The sequence below is a fragment of the Acanthochromis polyacanthus genome, chromosome 6 (genome assembly GCF_021347895.1).
Source record: "Acanthochromis polyacanthus isolate Apoly-LR-REF ecotype Palm Island chromosome 6, KAUST_Apoly_ChrSc, whole genome shotgun sequence".
NCBI lineage: Eukaryota > Metazoa > Chordata > Actinopteri > Pomacentridae > Acanthochromis > Acanthochromis polyacanthus.
This window is the reverse complement of record NC_067118.1, coordinates 4709277-4725600: the sequence shown is the minus strand read 5'-3', so window position 1 is coordinate 4725600 and position 16324 is coordinate 4709277. Positions and strand designations below refer to the sequence as shown.

Below are 16324 nucleotides of genomic sequence, written 5' to 3'. Positions count from 1 at the left end.
ATTGCTCTGGACTGTTGACCCCAAGTACTTAAAATCCTCCACCTTCTTGATCTCTTCTCCCTGTAACCTCACTCTTCCACTTGGGTCCCTCTCATTCACACACAGATACTCCGTCTTGCTGCGGCTAACCTTCATTCCTCTCCTTTCCAGGGCAAACCTCCACGCCTCTCGCTTCTCCTCCACCTGTTCCCTGCTCTCACTACAGATCACAATGTCATCTGCAAACATCATAGTCCATGGAGACTCCTGTCTAACCTCGTCTGTCATCCTGTCCATCACCATAGCAAACAAGAAGGGGCTCAGAGCTGATCCCTGATGTACTCCCACCTCCACCTTGAACTCCTCTGTTACACCTACAGCACACCTCACCACTGTCTTACAGTCCTCATACATGTCCTGCACCACTCTAATATACTTCTCTGCCACTCCAGACTTCCTCATACAAAACCACAGTTCCTCTCTGGGCACCCTGTCATAAGCTTTCTCCAGATCTACAAAGACACAATGCAGCTCCTTCTGACCTTCTCTGTACTTCTCTATCAACATCCCAAAGCAAATATTGCATCTGTTGTACTCTTTCTTGGCATGAAACCATACTGCTGCTCACAGATGTTCACCTCTGCCCTTAGTCTAGCTTCAACTACTCTTTCCCATAGCTTCATCGTGTGGCTCATCAGCTTTATTCCTCTGTAGTTGCCACACTCTGCACATCTCCCTTGTTCTTAAAGATGGGCACCAGCACACTTCTCCTCCATTCCTCGGGCATCTTCTCACTATCTAAGATCCTGTTGAACAACCCAGTCAGAAACTCTACTGCTACCTCTCCGAGACACTTCCATACCTCCACAGGTATATCATCAGGACCAAGTGCCTTTCCACTCTTCATCCTCTTCAATGCCCTCCTCACTTCATCCTTACTAATCTTTGCTACTTCCTGGTCCACAACAGTCACCTCTTCTACTCTTCGTTCTCTCTCATTTTCCTCATTCATCAACTCTTCAAAGTACTCTTTCCATCTTCCCATCACACTACTGGCACCTGACAACACACTTCCATCTTTATCCTTTATCACCCTAACCTGCTGCACGTCCTTCCCATCTCTGTCTCTCTGCCTTGCCAACCTGTACAGGTCAGTCTCTCCCTCCTTACTGTCTAACCTAGCATACAAGTCATCGTAAGCCCCTTGTTTGGCCTTTGCCACCTCTACTTTCACCTTACGCTGCATCTCCCTGTACTCCTGTCTACTCTCTTCAGTCCTCTCAGTGTCCCACTTCTTCTTAGCTAACCTCTTTCTCTGGATCCACTCCTGCACCTCCTCATTCCACCACCAAGTCTCCTTATCTCCTTTCCTACCAGATGACACACCAAGTACTCTCCGACCTGTCTCCCCGATCACATTTTCCTTTCTTCTACTCCTAATTTCAGTGGTCGGTTCGTTGCTGTGGTTACCTCAGCAGCCAGGTAGTTTCCTGTCGCCAGGTGTTTGAAGCGGTAGAGGCTGTTCCAGTGCCCCGCCCCCCACGACACGGGTCATGATGGACGACCTGATGGACCAATCAGAGCACAGAGAGGGTCGGTTTGTTTGTTTTCAGTTTACTTGTTTGTGTGTCTTTGTGTTGTTGTAGTTTTGTGTTTTTGCTTGCTTCAGGCATCAACCAACATGTTGTTGTTCTAGTTTTCTTTTAGGGCTGATATTGATTATTGGTGATTGATAAATTCTGATGATCAGTGTAAACTAGCAGTTGTTTATTAGCAGCCTGTGATTTATCAGGAAGCTGCTTCATTAATAATGATCACAATAACTCAATATGTAGAAATAGAATGATGACATCATAGATGACATCACATGATACTACAAAGCTGTTTACTGATCGATCGATTGATTCAGATCAATAAGTTTGTCTCCTGCAGTTCTGTCTGCTGCTCTTCTTTTAAATTAGATCTTAAAGCTTTGGTAGTTATTGTTTTCCAGACTCTGCCTGCTAGCTTAGCTGCTAGCCATTAGCGTAGCATTAGCCTAAATGATGATTCTATTTCCGTTTCTGCAGGTTGTTGTTCTGTTAAAGTTAATCTGACGTTAGGAACATGCTATGCTGCTACAGATAGCATTAGCTGCTAACAGCTAGCCTCCCAGTGTTACCATTACCCTAGCAGCATCAGCAGTGAATGACTGTGTTTATTAAACCTCCGCTAGGTCTGATAGAATACTGCACAGTGATTAGCACTTTCGCCTTGCAGCAAGAAGATCCCCGGTTCAAATCCCGACCTGGGATCTTTCTGCATGGAGTCTGCATGTTCTCCCTGTGCATGCGTGGGTTTTCTCCGGGTACTCCGGCTTCCTCCCACAGTCCAAAAACATGCTGAGGTTAATTGGTTACTCTAAATTGTCCGTAGGTGTGAATGTGAGTGTGATTGTGTGTCTGTATATGTAGCCCTGTGACAAACTGGTGACCTGTCCAGGGTGTCTCCTGCCTTCACCTGAGATGGGCTCCAGCACCCCTGTGACCCTAGTGAGGATGAAGTGGTGTATGGATGGATGGATGGGTAGCTCTGATAGCTAGTTCTAACATTCTCATCTGTCTCTCTGTGTAAACAACAGCCTTCAGTGATTGGCTGTTACTCATACACTGACATGGAGCCAATCAGATGGCTCTGTGGGCGAGGCTTTACTGAGACCACAGAGTGACGGCAAACAGAGAGGAAATGATGATAAAGAACTCAATCAATAATCTAAAAATGATCAATAATCAGCTGATCACTAGTTTGTTAATGATTGGATTTGTGTGAGTCTGTGTGGTTGGGAGTTGTGTTTCTTTGTGTATTTTTGTATTTTATGCTTGTGTATTTCTTGATATTTGTCTTGCTTTTGTGTTTGTTTGTGTATTTTGTGTGTAGTGTTTGTTGTGTAGCTCCACCTCCCACAGAGCACTGCTGCCAGTTGTGTGTCAGTGTTGTTGTACTGTGTTGATTATTATGTTGTTTATTGTGTTGTTGTTTATTGTATTTATTGTGTTGTTGCATTGTTTATTGTGTTTTTGTTGTTATTGTGTTGATTATGTTGTTTATTGTGCTGTTTATTGTTTTGTTGTGGTGTCTATTGTATTATTATGTTGTTTATTGTTGTTTATTGTTTGTTATTTACCTCCACCTCCCACAGAGCGTTGCTGCTGGTTGTGTTATTGTTTATTGTGTTGTTTATTGTTGTTTATTGTTTGTTGTTTACCTCCACCTCCCACAGAGCGTTGCTGCTGGTTGTGTTATTGTTTATTGTGTTGTTTATTGTTGTTTATTGTTTGCTGTTTACCTCCACCTCCCACAGAGCGTTGCTGCTGGTTGTGTATTGTTGTTTATTGTTGTTTATTGTTTGCTGTTTACCTCCACCTCCCACAGAGCGTTGCTGCTGGTTGTGTTATTGTTTATTGTGTTGTTTATTGTTGTTTATTGTTTGCTGTTTACCTCCACCTCCCACAGAGCGTTGCTGCTGGTTGTGTTATTGTTTATGTGTTGTTTATTGTTGTTTATTGTTTGTTGTTTACCTCCACCTCCCACAGAGCGTTGCTGCTGGTTGTGTTATTGTTTATTGTGTTGTTTATTGTTGTTTATTGTTTGTTGTTTACCTCCACCTCCCACAGAGCGTTGCTGCTGGTTGTGTTATTTATGTTTATTGTTGTTTATTGTTTGTTGTTTACCTCCACCTCCCACAGAGCGTTGCTGCTGGTTGTGTTATTGTTTATGTGTTGTTTATTGTTGTTATTGTTTGTTGTTTACCTCCACCTCCCACAGAGCGTTGCTGCTGGTTGTGTTATTGTTTATGGTGTTGTTTATTGTTGTTATTGTTTGCTGTTTACCTCCACCTCCCACAGAGCGTTGCTGCTGGTTGTGTTATTGTTTATTGTGTTGTTTATTGTTGTTTATTGTTTGCTGTTTACCTCCACCTCCCACAGAGCGTTGCTGCTGGTTGTGTTATTGTTTATTGTGTTGTTTATTGTTGTTTATTGTTTGCTGTTTACCTCCACCTCCCACAGAGCGTTGCTGCTGGTTGTGTTATTGTTTATTGTGTTGTTTATTGTTGTTTATTGTTTGCTGTTTACCTCCACCTCCCACAGAGCGTTGCTGCTGGTTGTGTTATTGATTGTATGTGTTTATTGTTGTTTATTGTTTGCTGTTTACCTCCACCTCCCACAGAGCGTTGCTGCTGGTTGTGTTATTGTTTATTGTGTTGTTTATTGTTGATTATTGTTTGCTGTTTACCTCCACCTCCCACAGAGCGTTGCTGCTGGTTGTGTTATTGTTTATTGTGTTGTTTATTGTTGTTTATTGTTTGTTGTTTACCTCCACCTCCCACAGAGCGTTGCTGCTGGTTGTGTTATTGTTTATTGTGTTGTTTATTGTTGTTTATTGTTTGCTGTTTACCTCCACCTCCCACAGAGCGTTGCTGCTGGTTGTGTTATTGTTTATTGTGTTGTTTATTGTTGTTTATTGTTTGCTGTTTACCTCCACCTCCCACAGAGCGTTGCTGCTGGTTGTTATTGTTTATGTGTTTATTGTTGTTTATTGTTTGTTGTTTCTCCACCTCCCACAGAGCGTTGCTGCTGGTTGTTATTGTTTATGATGTTTATTGTTGTTTATTGTTTGTTGTTTCTCCACCTCCCACAGAGCGTTGCTGCTGGTGTTATTGTTTATGTGTTTATTGTTGTTTATTGTTTGTTTACCTCCACCTCCCACAGAGCATTGCTGCTGGTTGTGTTATTGTTTATGTGTTGTTTATTGTTGATTATTGTTTGTTGTTTACCTCCACCTCCCACAGAGCATTGTTGCTGGTTTGTTATTGTTTATGTGTTTATTGTTGTTATTGTTTGTTGTTTACCTCCACCTCCCACAGAGCGTTGCTGCTGGTTGTGTTATTGTTTATGTGTTGTTTATTGTTGATTGTTTGTTGTTTACCTCCACCTCCCACAGAGCGTTGTTGCTGTTTGTTATTGTTTATGTGTTTATTGTTGTTTATTGTTTGTTGTTTCTCCACCTCCCACAGAGCATTGCTGCTGGTTGTGTTATTGTTTATTGTGTTGTTTATTGTTTGTTTATTGTTTGTTTACCTCCACCTCCCACAGAGCGTTGCTGCTGGTTGTGTTATTGTTTATTGTGTTGTTTATTGTTGTTTATTGTTTGTGTTTACCTCCACCTCCCACAGAGCGTTGCTGCTGGTTGTGTTATTGTTTATGTGTTGTTTATTGTTGTTTATTGTTTGTTATTTACCTCCACCTCCCACAGAGCGTTGCTGCTGGTTGTGTTATTGTTTATGTGTTGTTTATTGTTGTTTATTGTTTGTTGTTTACCTCCACCTCCCACAGAGCGTTGCTGCTGGTTGTGTTATTGTTTATGGTGTTGTTTATTGTTGTTTATTGTTTGTTTACCTCCACCTCCCACAGAGCGTTGCTGCTGGTTGTGTTATTGTTTATTGTGTTGTTTATTGTTGTTTATTGTTTGTTATTTACCTCCACCTCCCACAGAGCGTTGCTGCTGGTTGTGTTATTGTTTATGGTGTTGTTTATTGTTGTTTATTGTTTGTTGTTTACCTCCACCTCCCACAGAGCGTTGCTGCTGGTTGTGTTATTGTTTATGGTGTTGTTTATTGTTGTTTATTGTTTGTTGTTTACCTCCACTCCCACAGAGCATTGTGCTGGTTGTTATTGTTTATGTGTTTATTGTTGATTATTGTTTGTTGTTTACCTCCACCTCCCACAGAGCGTTGCTGCTGGTTGTGTTATTGTTTATTGTGTTGTTTATTGTTGATTATTGTTTGTTGTTTACCTCCACCTCCCACAGAGCGTTGTTGCTGTTTGTTATTGTTTATTGATGTTTATTGTTGTTTATTGTTTGTTGTTTCTCTCACCTCCCACAGAGCGTTGCTGCTGGTTGTGTTATTGTTTATGGTGTTGTTTATTGTTGTTTATTGTTTGTGTTTACCTCCACCTCCCACAGAGCGTTGCTGCTGGTTGTGTTATTGTTTATTGTGTTGTTTATTGTTGATTATTGTTTGTTGTTTACCTCCACCTCCCACAGAGCATTGTTGCTGGTTGTTATTGTTTATGTGTTTATTGTTGATTATTGTTTGTTGTTTACCTCCACCTCCCACAGAGCGTTGCTGCTGGTTGTGTTATTGTTTATTGGTTGTTTATTGTTGATTATTGTTTGTTGTTTACCTCCACCTCCCACAGAGCGTTGTTGCTGTTTGTTATTGTTTATGTGTTTATTGTTGTTTATTGTTTGTTGTTTCTCCACCTCCCACAGAGCATTGCTGCTGGTTGTGTTATTGTTTATGTGTTGTTTATTGTTGTTTATTGTTTGTTTACCTCCACCTCCCACAGAGCGTTGCTGCTGGTTGTGTTATTGTTTATTGTGATGTTTATTGTTGTTTATTGTTTGCTGTTTACCTCCACCTCCCACAGAGCGTTGCTGCTGGTTGTGTTATTGTTTATTGTGTTGTTTATTGTTGTTTATTGTTTGTTGTTTACCTCCACCTCCCACAGAGCGTTGCTGCTGGTTGTGTTATTGTTTATGGTGTTGTTTATTGTTGTTTATTGTTTGTTATTTACCTCCACCTCCCACAGAGCGTTGCTGCTGGTCGCTGACGTTGCCGACTGTCTCAGGGTGGTTCGGAGGAAAACGTGCAGTTTGCTTTTGTACTCGTCACAGGTCAGAAACTTCTCCTGCTCGGCGTGAAACAAACGCACAACGTCGCCCTGAAACACAAACAAACAAAAACAGGTGGTTTCCTGTGCTCAGTAAGTGAGGAGGGTCCAGATTAGTTCCTGGTGGCCGTATAAAGCAGCAGTTGCAGCTCTAACTCTATTTATAGCAGCTTCATCTCTTCATCATCCTCCTCTGAGTTCAACTTCTGGACAGAAACTAAAGCAGCATGAATTCCAGAAGATCTCCTCATAAGGACCTGAGATCTTCTGAGCCACTCATGGATCATCAGGAGGTAAAAATATTCAGTCCTCCAGGTTTTATCCTTTTACTGAATCCAGGTCAGTTTAAGTGGACCTAAAAAAACCTTCTCATGTCAAAATGAGAACAGATTCCTTCAAAATAAAGGTAAATAAAAGCATTTATTCAGTGTTTTATTTCTGTAAACCATCAGAGGAACCATGAATTAACGTGTGAGTAAATCTAAATCTGAGAGATGTTTCCAGTTTGCTCTCATTTAGTTCTTTTTGTCAAACTCAGAAACTCGTTGTTCTTCGTCCTGATATCTCAGTCTTCTGGTTCAGAGGCTGTTTTTGTTTTATTGTTTATGATCCTGAGCTGTCAGAGGAACAAAAGATGAACTCACTCCTTTGAGGACTTCCTCCCGGTGGTCGCTAAACATCATGAACAGGTTGATCTTCCAGCTGGTGTTGCAGTTCACAGAGTTCACCTGTAGGGGGCGACAGCAGCACAGCAGCCGTTTTAATGATGAGGAGAGAGAAGGCAAGATCTGGACATCGTTCTGAGCCTCTTTGTGGTCGTTTTGTGTCTCTTTCTTGTCATTTTGTGTCTTTGTTCAGTATCTAGTTGTGTTGTGCTGCATGTAAACGTCCTGTAGAACCCCTGAGGTTCCTCTAAAGGTCCGTTCATGTAGATGAGGACCATCAGCTGTGAAATACTGACTACAAACATCATGTAAACGTTGTGTAGAACATGTAGGACATCATGTGGTTCACCTCTTTACATCCTGGATGGTCGGTGAGTTCGTAGCTGGAGGCGTGCAGCGGCTGTCCGGCGTTTACCGGGTTCAGGATCACTTTATCTCCAACCACCACCTGAAGAGAAGAACAGGAAACTACAGGAGAACCAGCAGGAAGGTTCCTCTGAGAACATTTAAATGTTCACCAGGAGTTAACGCTGGAGCAGGTTTTAATCACTTTATCTGAGAGTGTTTCACTTTTCATCAACAGTTCTGACAATAAGTCAACAGATTTAATATTTTCAGAGGAATGAAATTCTCCATAAATACAGTTTTATTTCAATGATCTATTTAAAGTTCAAGACATTTATTTATATTTTTATAATGTTTTATATTTATAGAATTTATATGATTATTTTCATATTTCGATGTCTCAAGTATTCTATATTTTAGTTGTTGTTTTTTTTTTTACAGATTTTTAGATTTACTTATTTTACATTTAGTTATTTTACAGATTTTGGTATTTTTAAAAAAATATACTTTCAATTTATATATTTCTATTTTTATAGATTTTATTTTTAAAAAATGTTTTCATCTACTTTTGCTTTTCTATTTTTCTTATATATTTTTGTCTATTTTATTAATGTTCTATTCTATAATCGATAAGGTGGCGATTTCCCCCCGTCGAATCGCCACCTTATCGCGGTGGAGGGGTTTGAGTGTCTCGGTGATCCTGGGAGCTATGTTGTCCGGGGCATAAGCCCCTGGTAGGGTCTCCCAAGGCAAACTGGTCCTGGGTGAGAGACCAGACTAAGAGCGATTCAGAAGACCTTGACGATAAAAGACAAAGGTGAAGCCGCTACCTCGCCTGGGTTAGGGAAACCGGGACCTTCCCCTGGAGCCAGGCCTGGGGAGGGAGCTCACAAGAGAGCGTCTGGTGGCCGAGCCTTGGGGTCCCGTGGGGCTCAGTCGGGCACAGCCCGAAGAAGTAACACGGGGCCACCGACCAGTAGGCCCACCACCTAAAGGGCAGGAAGTTGGGGTCGGGTGCTATGTCAACCGGACAGTAGGCAGGAGCGGGTGCCTGGGTGTGCCGCCCCCTGGTGGCGTAGACTCGTTCTGGGGATGTGCAACATCACCTCACTGGCGGGGAAGGAACCTGAGCTGGTGTGGGAGGTGGAGCGATACCGGCTAGATATAGTTGGGCTCACCTCCACACACAGCAAGGGTTCTGGAACCAGAATCCTGGAGAAGGGTTGGACTCTCTCCTACTCCGGAGTTGCCCAAAGTGAGAGGCGCCGGGCGGGTGTGGGGATACTCACAAGCCCCCGGCTGAGCGCCGCTGTGTTGGAGTTCTCCCCGGAGAACGAGAGGGTCGCCTCTCTGCGACTTCGTGTTGCGGAGGGGAAAACTCTGACTGTTGTCTGTGCTTATGCACCGAACAGCAGTTCGGAGTATTCGCCTTCTTGGAGTCTCTGGGTGGTGTCCTGGAAGGGGTACTGCCCGGGGATTCCATAGTTCTCCTGGAAGACTTCAATGCTCACGTAGGCAACGATGGAGAAACCTGGAGGGGAGTGATGGGAGGAACGGCCTGCCCGATCTGAACCCGAGTGGTGTTTTGTTATTGGACTTCTGTGCTAGTCATGGTTTGGCCATAACAAACACCATGTTTGAGCATAAGGTTGCTCATAAGTGTACTTGGTACCAGAGCACCTTAGGTCAAAGGTCGATGATCGACTTTATAGTCGTATCATCAGACCTGCGGCGTATGTTTTGGACACTCGGGTGAAGAGAGGTGCAGAGGTGTCAACTGATCACCACCTGGTGGTGAGTTGGATCCGATGGCGGGGAAGACTGCCGGACAGACCTGGTACACCCAAACGTGTAGTGCGGGTGAACTGGGAACGTCTGGCGGAGGACCCTGTCCGTAGAGTTTTTGACTCCCACCTCCGGAAGGGTTTCTCTCCTCATCATTAAAACTGCTCGGAGCTGTGGTCTGAAGGTCACTGGGGCCTGTCGTGCTGGCAATCCAAGGACCCGCTGGTGGACACCAGTGGTGAGGGAGGCCGTCAGGCTGAAAAAGGAGACTTTTCGAGCCTGGTTGGCTCAGGGGTCTCCCAAAGCACCTGACAGGTACCGGTTGGCCAAAAGGCAGCTGTGGCGGTTGTGGAAGCTAAGACTCGGGTGTGGGAGGAGTTCGGGAAGGCCATGGAGAAGGACTTTCGGTCGGCCTCGGGGAAGTTCTGGCAAACCATTCGACGCCTCAGAAAGGGGAGGCAGGGCTTTGCTCAGGCTGTGTACAGTTGGAGTGGAGAACTGTTGACCCGTACTGGGGATATCGTTGAGCGGTGGAAAGAGCACTTCGAGGAACTCCTGAACCCGGTAAACACGTCCTCTATGGAGGAGGCAGAGCCTGAAGACTCGGGGGGATCTTCGTCCATATCCGTGGCAGAGGTCGCCGAGGTAGTTAAGAAGCTCCTCGGTGGCAAGGCACCAGGTGTGGACGAGATTCGCCCTGAGATGCTGAAGGCTCTGGACATTGTTGGACTGTCCTGGTTGACACGTCTATACAATGTCGCGTGGGCATCGGGTAAAGTACCTGGGGAGTGGCAGACCGGGTTGGTGGTCCCTATTGTCAAAAAGGGGATCGGAGAGTGTGTGCCAACTACCGTGGTATCACACTTCTCAGCCTCTCCGGGAAAGTTTACTCTAGGGTGTTAGAAGGGAGGATCCGACCGATAGTCGAACCTCGGCATTCAGGAGGAGCAATGCGGATTCCGTCCCGGTCGTGGAACAGCGGACCAGCCTCTTTACCCTTGCAGAGCTGCTGAGGGGGTCATGGGAGTATGACCTGCCAGTCTTACATGTGTTTTGTGGATCTGGAGAAGGCCTAGGACCGTGTCCCTTGAAAGGGCTTTGTGGGGGCACTGCGGGAGTATGAGGTCCCGGGCTCGTTGCTACAAGCCGTTCAGTCCCTGTGTCCGCATACGTGGCACTAAATCAGACATGTTTCCAGTGGCGTGTTGGACTCCGCCCAAGGCTGCCCTTTGTCTCCAATCCTGTTTGTGGTTTTCATGAACAGGATTCAAAGGCGCAGTCGTGGTGGGGAGGGTTTTCGGTTTGGGAGCCTCAGGATCGCTTCTCTGCTTTTTGCGGATGATGTGGTTTTTATTGGCGTCCTCAGATCGTGACCTTCAGCACGCACTGGAGCGGTTTGCAGCTGATGTGAAGGCAGCAGGGATGTGGATCAGCACCTCAAAGTCCGAGGCCATAGTTCTCTGCCTGAAAACGGTGGAGTGCTCCCTCCGGGTTGGGGGGAGTTTGCTTCGCCAAGCAAAGGATTTTAAGTATCTCGGGGATCTTGTTCACGAGTGATGGGAAAATGGAGCGAGAGAATGGACAGGCGATTGGTGCGGCGTCAGCAGTAATGCGGGCGTTGTACCAGTTCGTCGTGGTGAAGAGGGAGCTGAGCCGTAAGGCGGAAGCTCTCGATTTACCATCTATCTACGTTCCACCCTCACCTATGGTCATGAGCTTTGGGTAGTGACCGAAAGAACAAGATCGCGGATACAAGCGTCTGAAATGAGCTTCCTCCGTAGGGTGGCTGGACTCAGCCTTAGAGATAGGGTGAGGAGCTCAGACATCCTGAGGGGAGCTCGGAGTAGAGCCGCTGCTCCTTCACATCGAAAGGAGCCAGTTGAGGTGGTTTGGCCATTCTGATTTGGATGCCTCCAGGGACACTTCCTTTGCGAGGTTTTCCTAGCATGTCCTTCTGGGAGGAGACCTGAGGGTAGACCCAGGCCTCGCTGGAGGGATTATATATCTCATCTGGCCTAGGAACGCCTCCGGATCCCCCAGGAAGAGCTGGAAAGCGTCGCTGGGCGGAGGGACGTCTGGAACACCTGCTTCGCCTGCTGCCTCCGCGACCGGCCCCGGATTAAGCGGAAGAAAATGGATGGATGGTATGGATGGATATAGATTTATTTCATAATTTTTATTTAAAAATTGCATTTTCTTTCTATTGTACACATTGTTGAAATTAATATATTTTCATATTTATTCAATGAAGTTAAATATTTAAATTTTATATTTCATAGATTTTCTATTTAACATTTTTTCATGTTTTTATGTTATTGATGTCTTTATTTATAATTTTGTTCCTTTGCAGGATTTTGATATTTTCACCATTTATTGATTTTTAGATGTATTTATTTTTAATTTTTTTGTCAGTTCTCTACCTCACTATGTCAATTTTTTTTTAAAATATTTTTTTACAATAAACTTTGATGTTTTACTTTTCCTGTTTGATACATTTTATATTTCTGTTTTAAAAATATTTTTCATGTTTATTGACTTCTGAAATTTTGTACTTGTTGATATTTTCACCTTCATTAATTTTATATTTATTTTTTTGTATAAGATACATATAAATTCCTTAATAAAAGCGTTTTTAGATCATTCTAAATTCAATAACCTCACCTCATATTTTTATTAAATGAACTTATATTTATATATATTAAAGATTTTAAATACTTTGATAACGTATTATTCTTCAGAAGAGGTTTCTATATTTATACATTAGTATGAATGTGACAGATTGTTGATAGTTTCTTATTTTATAAATTAATATTTTAATTTCATGACCTTTAATATTTCGTTTTATAATTTCTATCCTTGTTTAAACATATTTTCCTGCCTCTATGCTCCTGTGTTTGTCCACACGGTGGCGCTGTGGTGTCTCACGTTGTCTCCGTTGGCGCGTAGCTTCCAGAACGGTTGGATAAAAGCCAGGAGCCTTCGTTCCCCGTCCCGTCCAGAGTCACCCTCATGGCGTTTTTTTCTCCAGCAGCGCCGGCAGACGTTTGTTAACCGTCAATATTTATTACTCTTCATGTGGAGCAGCTGCAGACCACAAAACACAGCTTAGTTTAAAACACAAATACGACACATTTATACACTTTAATATACAAATACTACACATTTATACTCTTTACAACACAAATATTACACATTTATGCTCCCAAATACACAAATACTACACATTTTTATGCCTTAAAATACAAATAGTTCAGCCCAGAATTATTCATATACAATAAGGAAGTTCTTATATTTTCAGTTCCTCATCAGTGTTTCACCTCAAATTGGACATAACAGGACGTGTAGACAGGTCTGGGAACCAGTTTCTGTTCTGTGGAGTAACGCTGTTGAAGGTGTTAAACTTTGATGTCCATAATTCTTCATACCTCAGTGATACCAAACAGAATGTTCCAACAGAGAGAACGGAACCATAACTGATTTAATGAGCCATTCACAGTTTTACTGTACCGGCTGTGTGTACTCAGACTTGCATGGCTTCATCTTTGAGACAAACATATGCTCCTGGCATATCACTTTAAACTCGGTTATTTTATGTTATGTCATGTTATGTTAATTTTATCTTATTACATAATGTTAAAGTTTATGCTAGTGTTTTTTATGTTTTTCTTTTTGTTACATAATTATGTTGATTATTTGATTTTCTATTTGTTGGTACAAGGAGGGTACTGTAAAATACCGGAGTCAAATTCCTTGTATGTGCTCACATACTTGGCAAATAAAAGTGATTCTGACTCTGGCAGGATCAACCAGGTAGCCCAGAGCTGCATGGCCTGAAGGGTTTAATATTGTTTCCGTGTTTCTGAGTTTTGCTTTTAACCAGTTTTCTGACTATAAAAGTCAATTTGTTGTGACATTTCAGTCATTTTCAGATCAAGACTCCCCACGGCAAAAACCACAGAGCTCAGAGTTTACGTTGGAAACAAGAAAAGGAGGAGGAGTATAAAAAACGGAGCAAGTGTCATCTGGGAAGCACCAGAAAGTTTGTTTTGTGTCTCTCTGTGGGTTGTTTTGTGTCTCCTTGTGGTCGTTTTGTGTCTCTTTGTGGTCTTTTTGTGTCTCTTTGTGGTCGATTATGTGTCTCTTTGTGGTCGTTATGTGTCTCTTTGTGGTCTTTTTTGTGTCTCTTTGTGGTTGTTTATGTGTCTCTTTGTGTTGTTATGTGTCTCTTTGTGGTCTTTTTTGTGTGTCTGTGGTCTTTTTGGTCTCTTGTGGTTGTTTGTGTCTCTTTGCGGTCGTTTTGTGTCTCTTGTGGTCTTTTGTGTCTCTTTGTGGTCGTTATGTGTCTCTTTGTGGTTGTTTGTGTCTCTTGCGGTCGTTTGTGTCTCTTTGTGGTCTTTTTTGTGTCTCTTTGTGGTCGTTTGTGTCTCTTTGTGGTTTTTGTGGTCTCTTTGTGGTCTTTTGTGTCTCTGTGGTCTTTTTGTGTCTCTTTGTGGTTGTTTGTGTCTCTTTGTGTGTGTTATGTGTCTCTTTGTGGTCTTTTTTGAGTCTCTTTGTGGTCGTTATGTGTCTCTTTGTGGTCTTTTTTGTGTCTCTTTGTGGTTGTTATGTGTCTCTTTGTGGTTGTTATGTGTCTCTTTGTGGTCTTTTTTGTGTCTCTGTGGTCTTTTTTGTGTCTCTTTGTGGTTGTTTTGTGTCTCTTTGTGGTCTTTTTTGTGTCTCTTTTGGTCTTTTTTGTGTCTCTTTGTGGTTGTTTTGTGTCTCTTTGTGGTCTTTTTGTGTCTCTGTGGTCTTTTTTGTGTCTCTTGTGGTGTTTTGTGTCTCTTTGTGGTTGTTATGTGTCTCTTTGTGGTCTTTTTTGTGTCTCTTTGTGGTCGTTATGTGTCTCTTTGTGGTCTTTTTTTGTCTCTTTGTGGTTGTTATGTGTCTCTTTGTGGTCTTTTTTGTGTCTCTGTGGTCTTTTTTGTGTCTCTTTGTGGTTGTTTTGTGTCTCTTTGTGGCCTTTTTTGTGTCTCTGTGGTTGTTTTGTGTCTCTTTGTGGTTGTTATGTGTCTCTTTGTGGCCTTTTTTGTGTCTCTGTGGTTGTTTTGTGTCTCTTTGTGGTTGTTATGTGTCTCTTTGTGGTCTTTTTGTGTCTCTTTGTGGTCTTTTTGTGTCTCTGTGGTTGTTTTGTGTCTCTTTGTGGTTGTTATGTGTCTCTTTGTGGTTGTTATGTGTCTCTTTGTGGTCTTTTTTGTGTCTCTTTGTGGTCTTTTTTGTGTCTCTGTGGTTGTTTTGTGTCTCTTTGTGGTTGTTATGTGTCTCTTTGTGGTCTTTTTTGTGTCTCTTTGTGGTCTTTTTTGTGTCTCTGTGGTTGTTTTGTGTCTCTTTGTGGTTGTTATGTGTCTCTTTGTGGTTGTTATGTGTCTCTTTGTGGTCTTTTTTGTGTCTCTTTGTGGTCTTTTGTGTCTCTTTGTGGTCTTTATGTGTCTCTTGTGGTTTTATGTGTCTTTTTGTGGCTGTTTTGTGTCTCTTGTGTCTCTTTGTGGTCTTTTTGTGTCTCTTTGTGGTTGTTATGTGTCTCTTTGTGGTCTTTTTTGTGTCTCTGTGGTTGTTTTGTGTCTCTTTGTGGTTGTTATGTGTCTCTTTTGTGGTCTTTTTTGTGTCTCTTGGTGGTCTTTTTGTGCTCTTTTGTGGTCTTTATGTGTCTCTTTGTGGTTTTTATGTGTCTTTTTGTGCTGTTTTGTGTCCGTCTTTGTGTCTCTTTGTGGTTGTTATGTGTCTCTTTGTGGCTGTTTTGTGTCTCTTTGTGGTTCTTTTTTGTTGTCTCTTTTGTGGTTCGTCCATGTCTCTTGTGGTCTTTTTTGGTCTCTTTGTGGTTCGTCCATGTCTCTTGTGGTCTTTTTGGTGCTCTTTGTGTTTTGTTTTGGGGAAACTGTGAAGCATGGAGGGAAGCAATCATGCCATGGGTCTGGCAGCTTGGTTAAAGTGGAAACATCACAAGGGGTAAGACAGAAGATCAAGATTCTGGGAGGAAACCTCCAGCAGGCAGCAGAGAAGCTGAAGCTGGAGGAATGTTGGACCAATCAGGATGATGACCTGAGCCTTCAGCCAAGGAGAAGAAACGCTTCCACAACGATGATATTAATGAGTCACAGTCCTGATTTAAACCCATGGAGAACCCGTATACAACTCATCCGCAAGAGATTTTGAAACTTCATTTGAGTTACTGGACCATCTACCTTTAAAAATCACACAGGTGCTTTTTTCAAACCGGCTGCGAATAGCCGCTAGGGAGCGAAATCCAAAATGGCTGCCGGTAGCCATGTTGAAAATACAAATTTCAACACACTCATCACAGAAACATGTGTAATACCTTGTTTATGGGCTTTTCGGTGCAGAGAATTCATTTATGACATTGTTTACGTGACTGGAGGTCAAGGTCACATGCTAAGGGCAAGGTCAAGGTCAAAAATTGTACAAAAAATGGACAAAACCACAGTTTTACGCAAATTGAGAAGCAAACTATCAAATGCAACTCACTATTTCGAAGTTACTATGAAAAAATATATATGCTATTATAATTCCATGTGAGGTCATGCTCTGGAAAGACCATTGCGATTTTATTACTGGTACATATTACCAAACTCCACTGATTCAGGTTGTTTATAAGATATTCTGCAGGTATGAAGCGCATACGTGGATCTGGAAGGACTTTGCTCATTTTGTTTTTGTTGACACTGTGCTTGCTGGTAACCATTAATCATCCACTCTGAATGGTAAGTATATATTATTTTGCCGAAAACTGATTATTTTTAGATAAATGGTGTTACACAAAACAGATCCCAGATTTCTGAAGTG

General features: G+C 42.6%; 1 protein-coding gene across 1 annotated transcript in view; it reads right to left on the bottom strand.

The window, feature by feature from the left end:
- The window catches only part of itpr3 (inositol 1,4,5-trisphosphate receptor, type 3), a 93662-nt gene that overhangs the window by 51035 nt on the left and 26303 nt on the right, over window positions 1-16324 (bottom strand). The window contains 9 exon segments of the mRNA XM_051950222.1: window positions 1450-1514; window positions 1517-1544; window positions 6597-6743; window positions 7337-7420; window positions 7707-7805; window positions 12413-12456; window positions 12459-12510; window positions 12513-12544; window positions 12547-12571. Of these exon segments, the coding sequence (XP_051806182.1) occupies window positions 1450-1514; window positions 1517-1544; window positions 6597-6743; window positions 7337-7420; window positions 7707-7805; window positions 12413-12456; window positions 12459-12510; window positions 12513-12544; window positions 12547-12571 (576 nt within the window).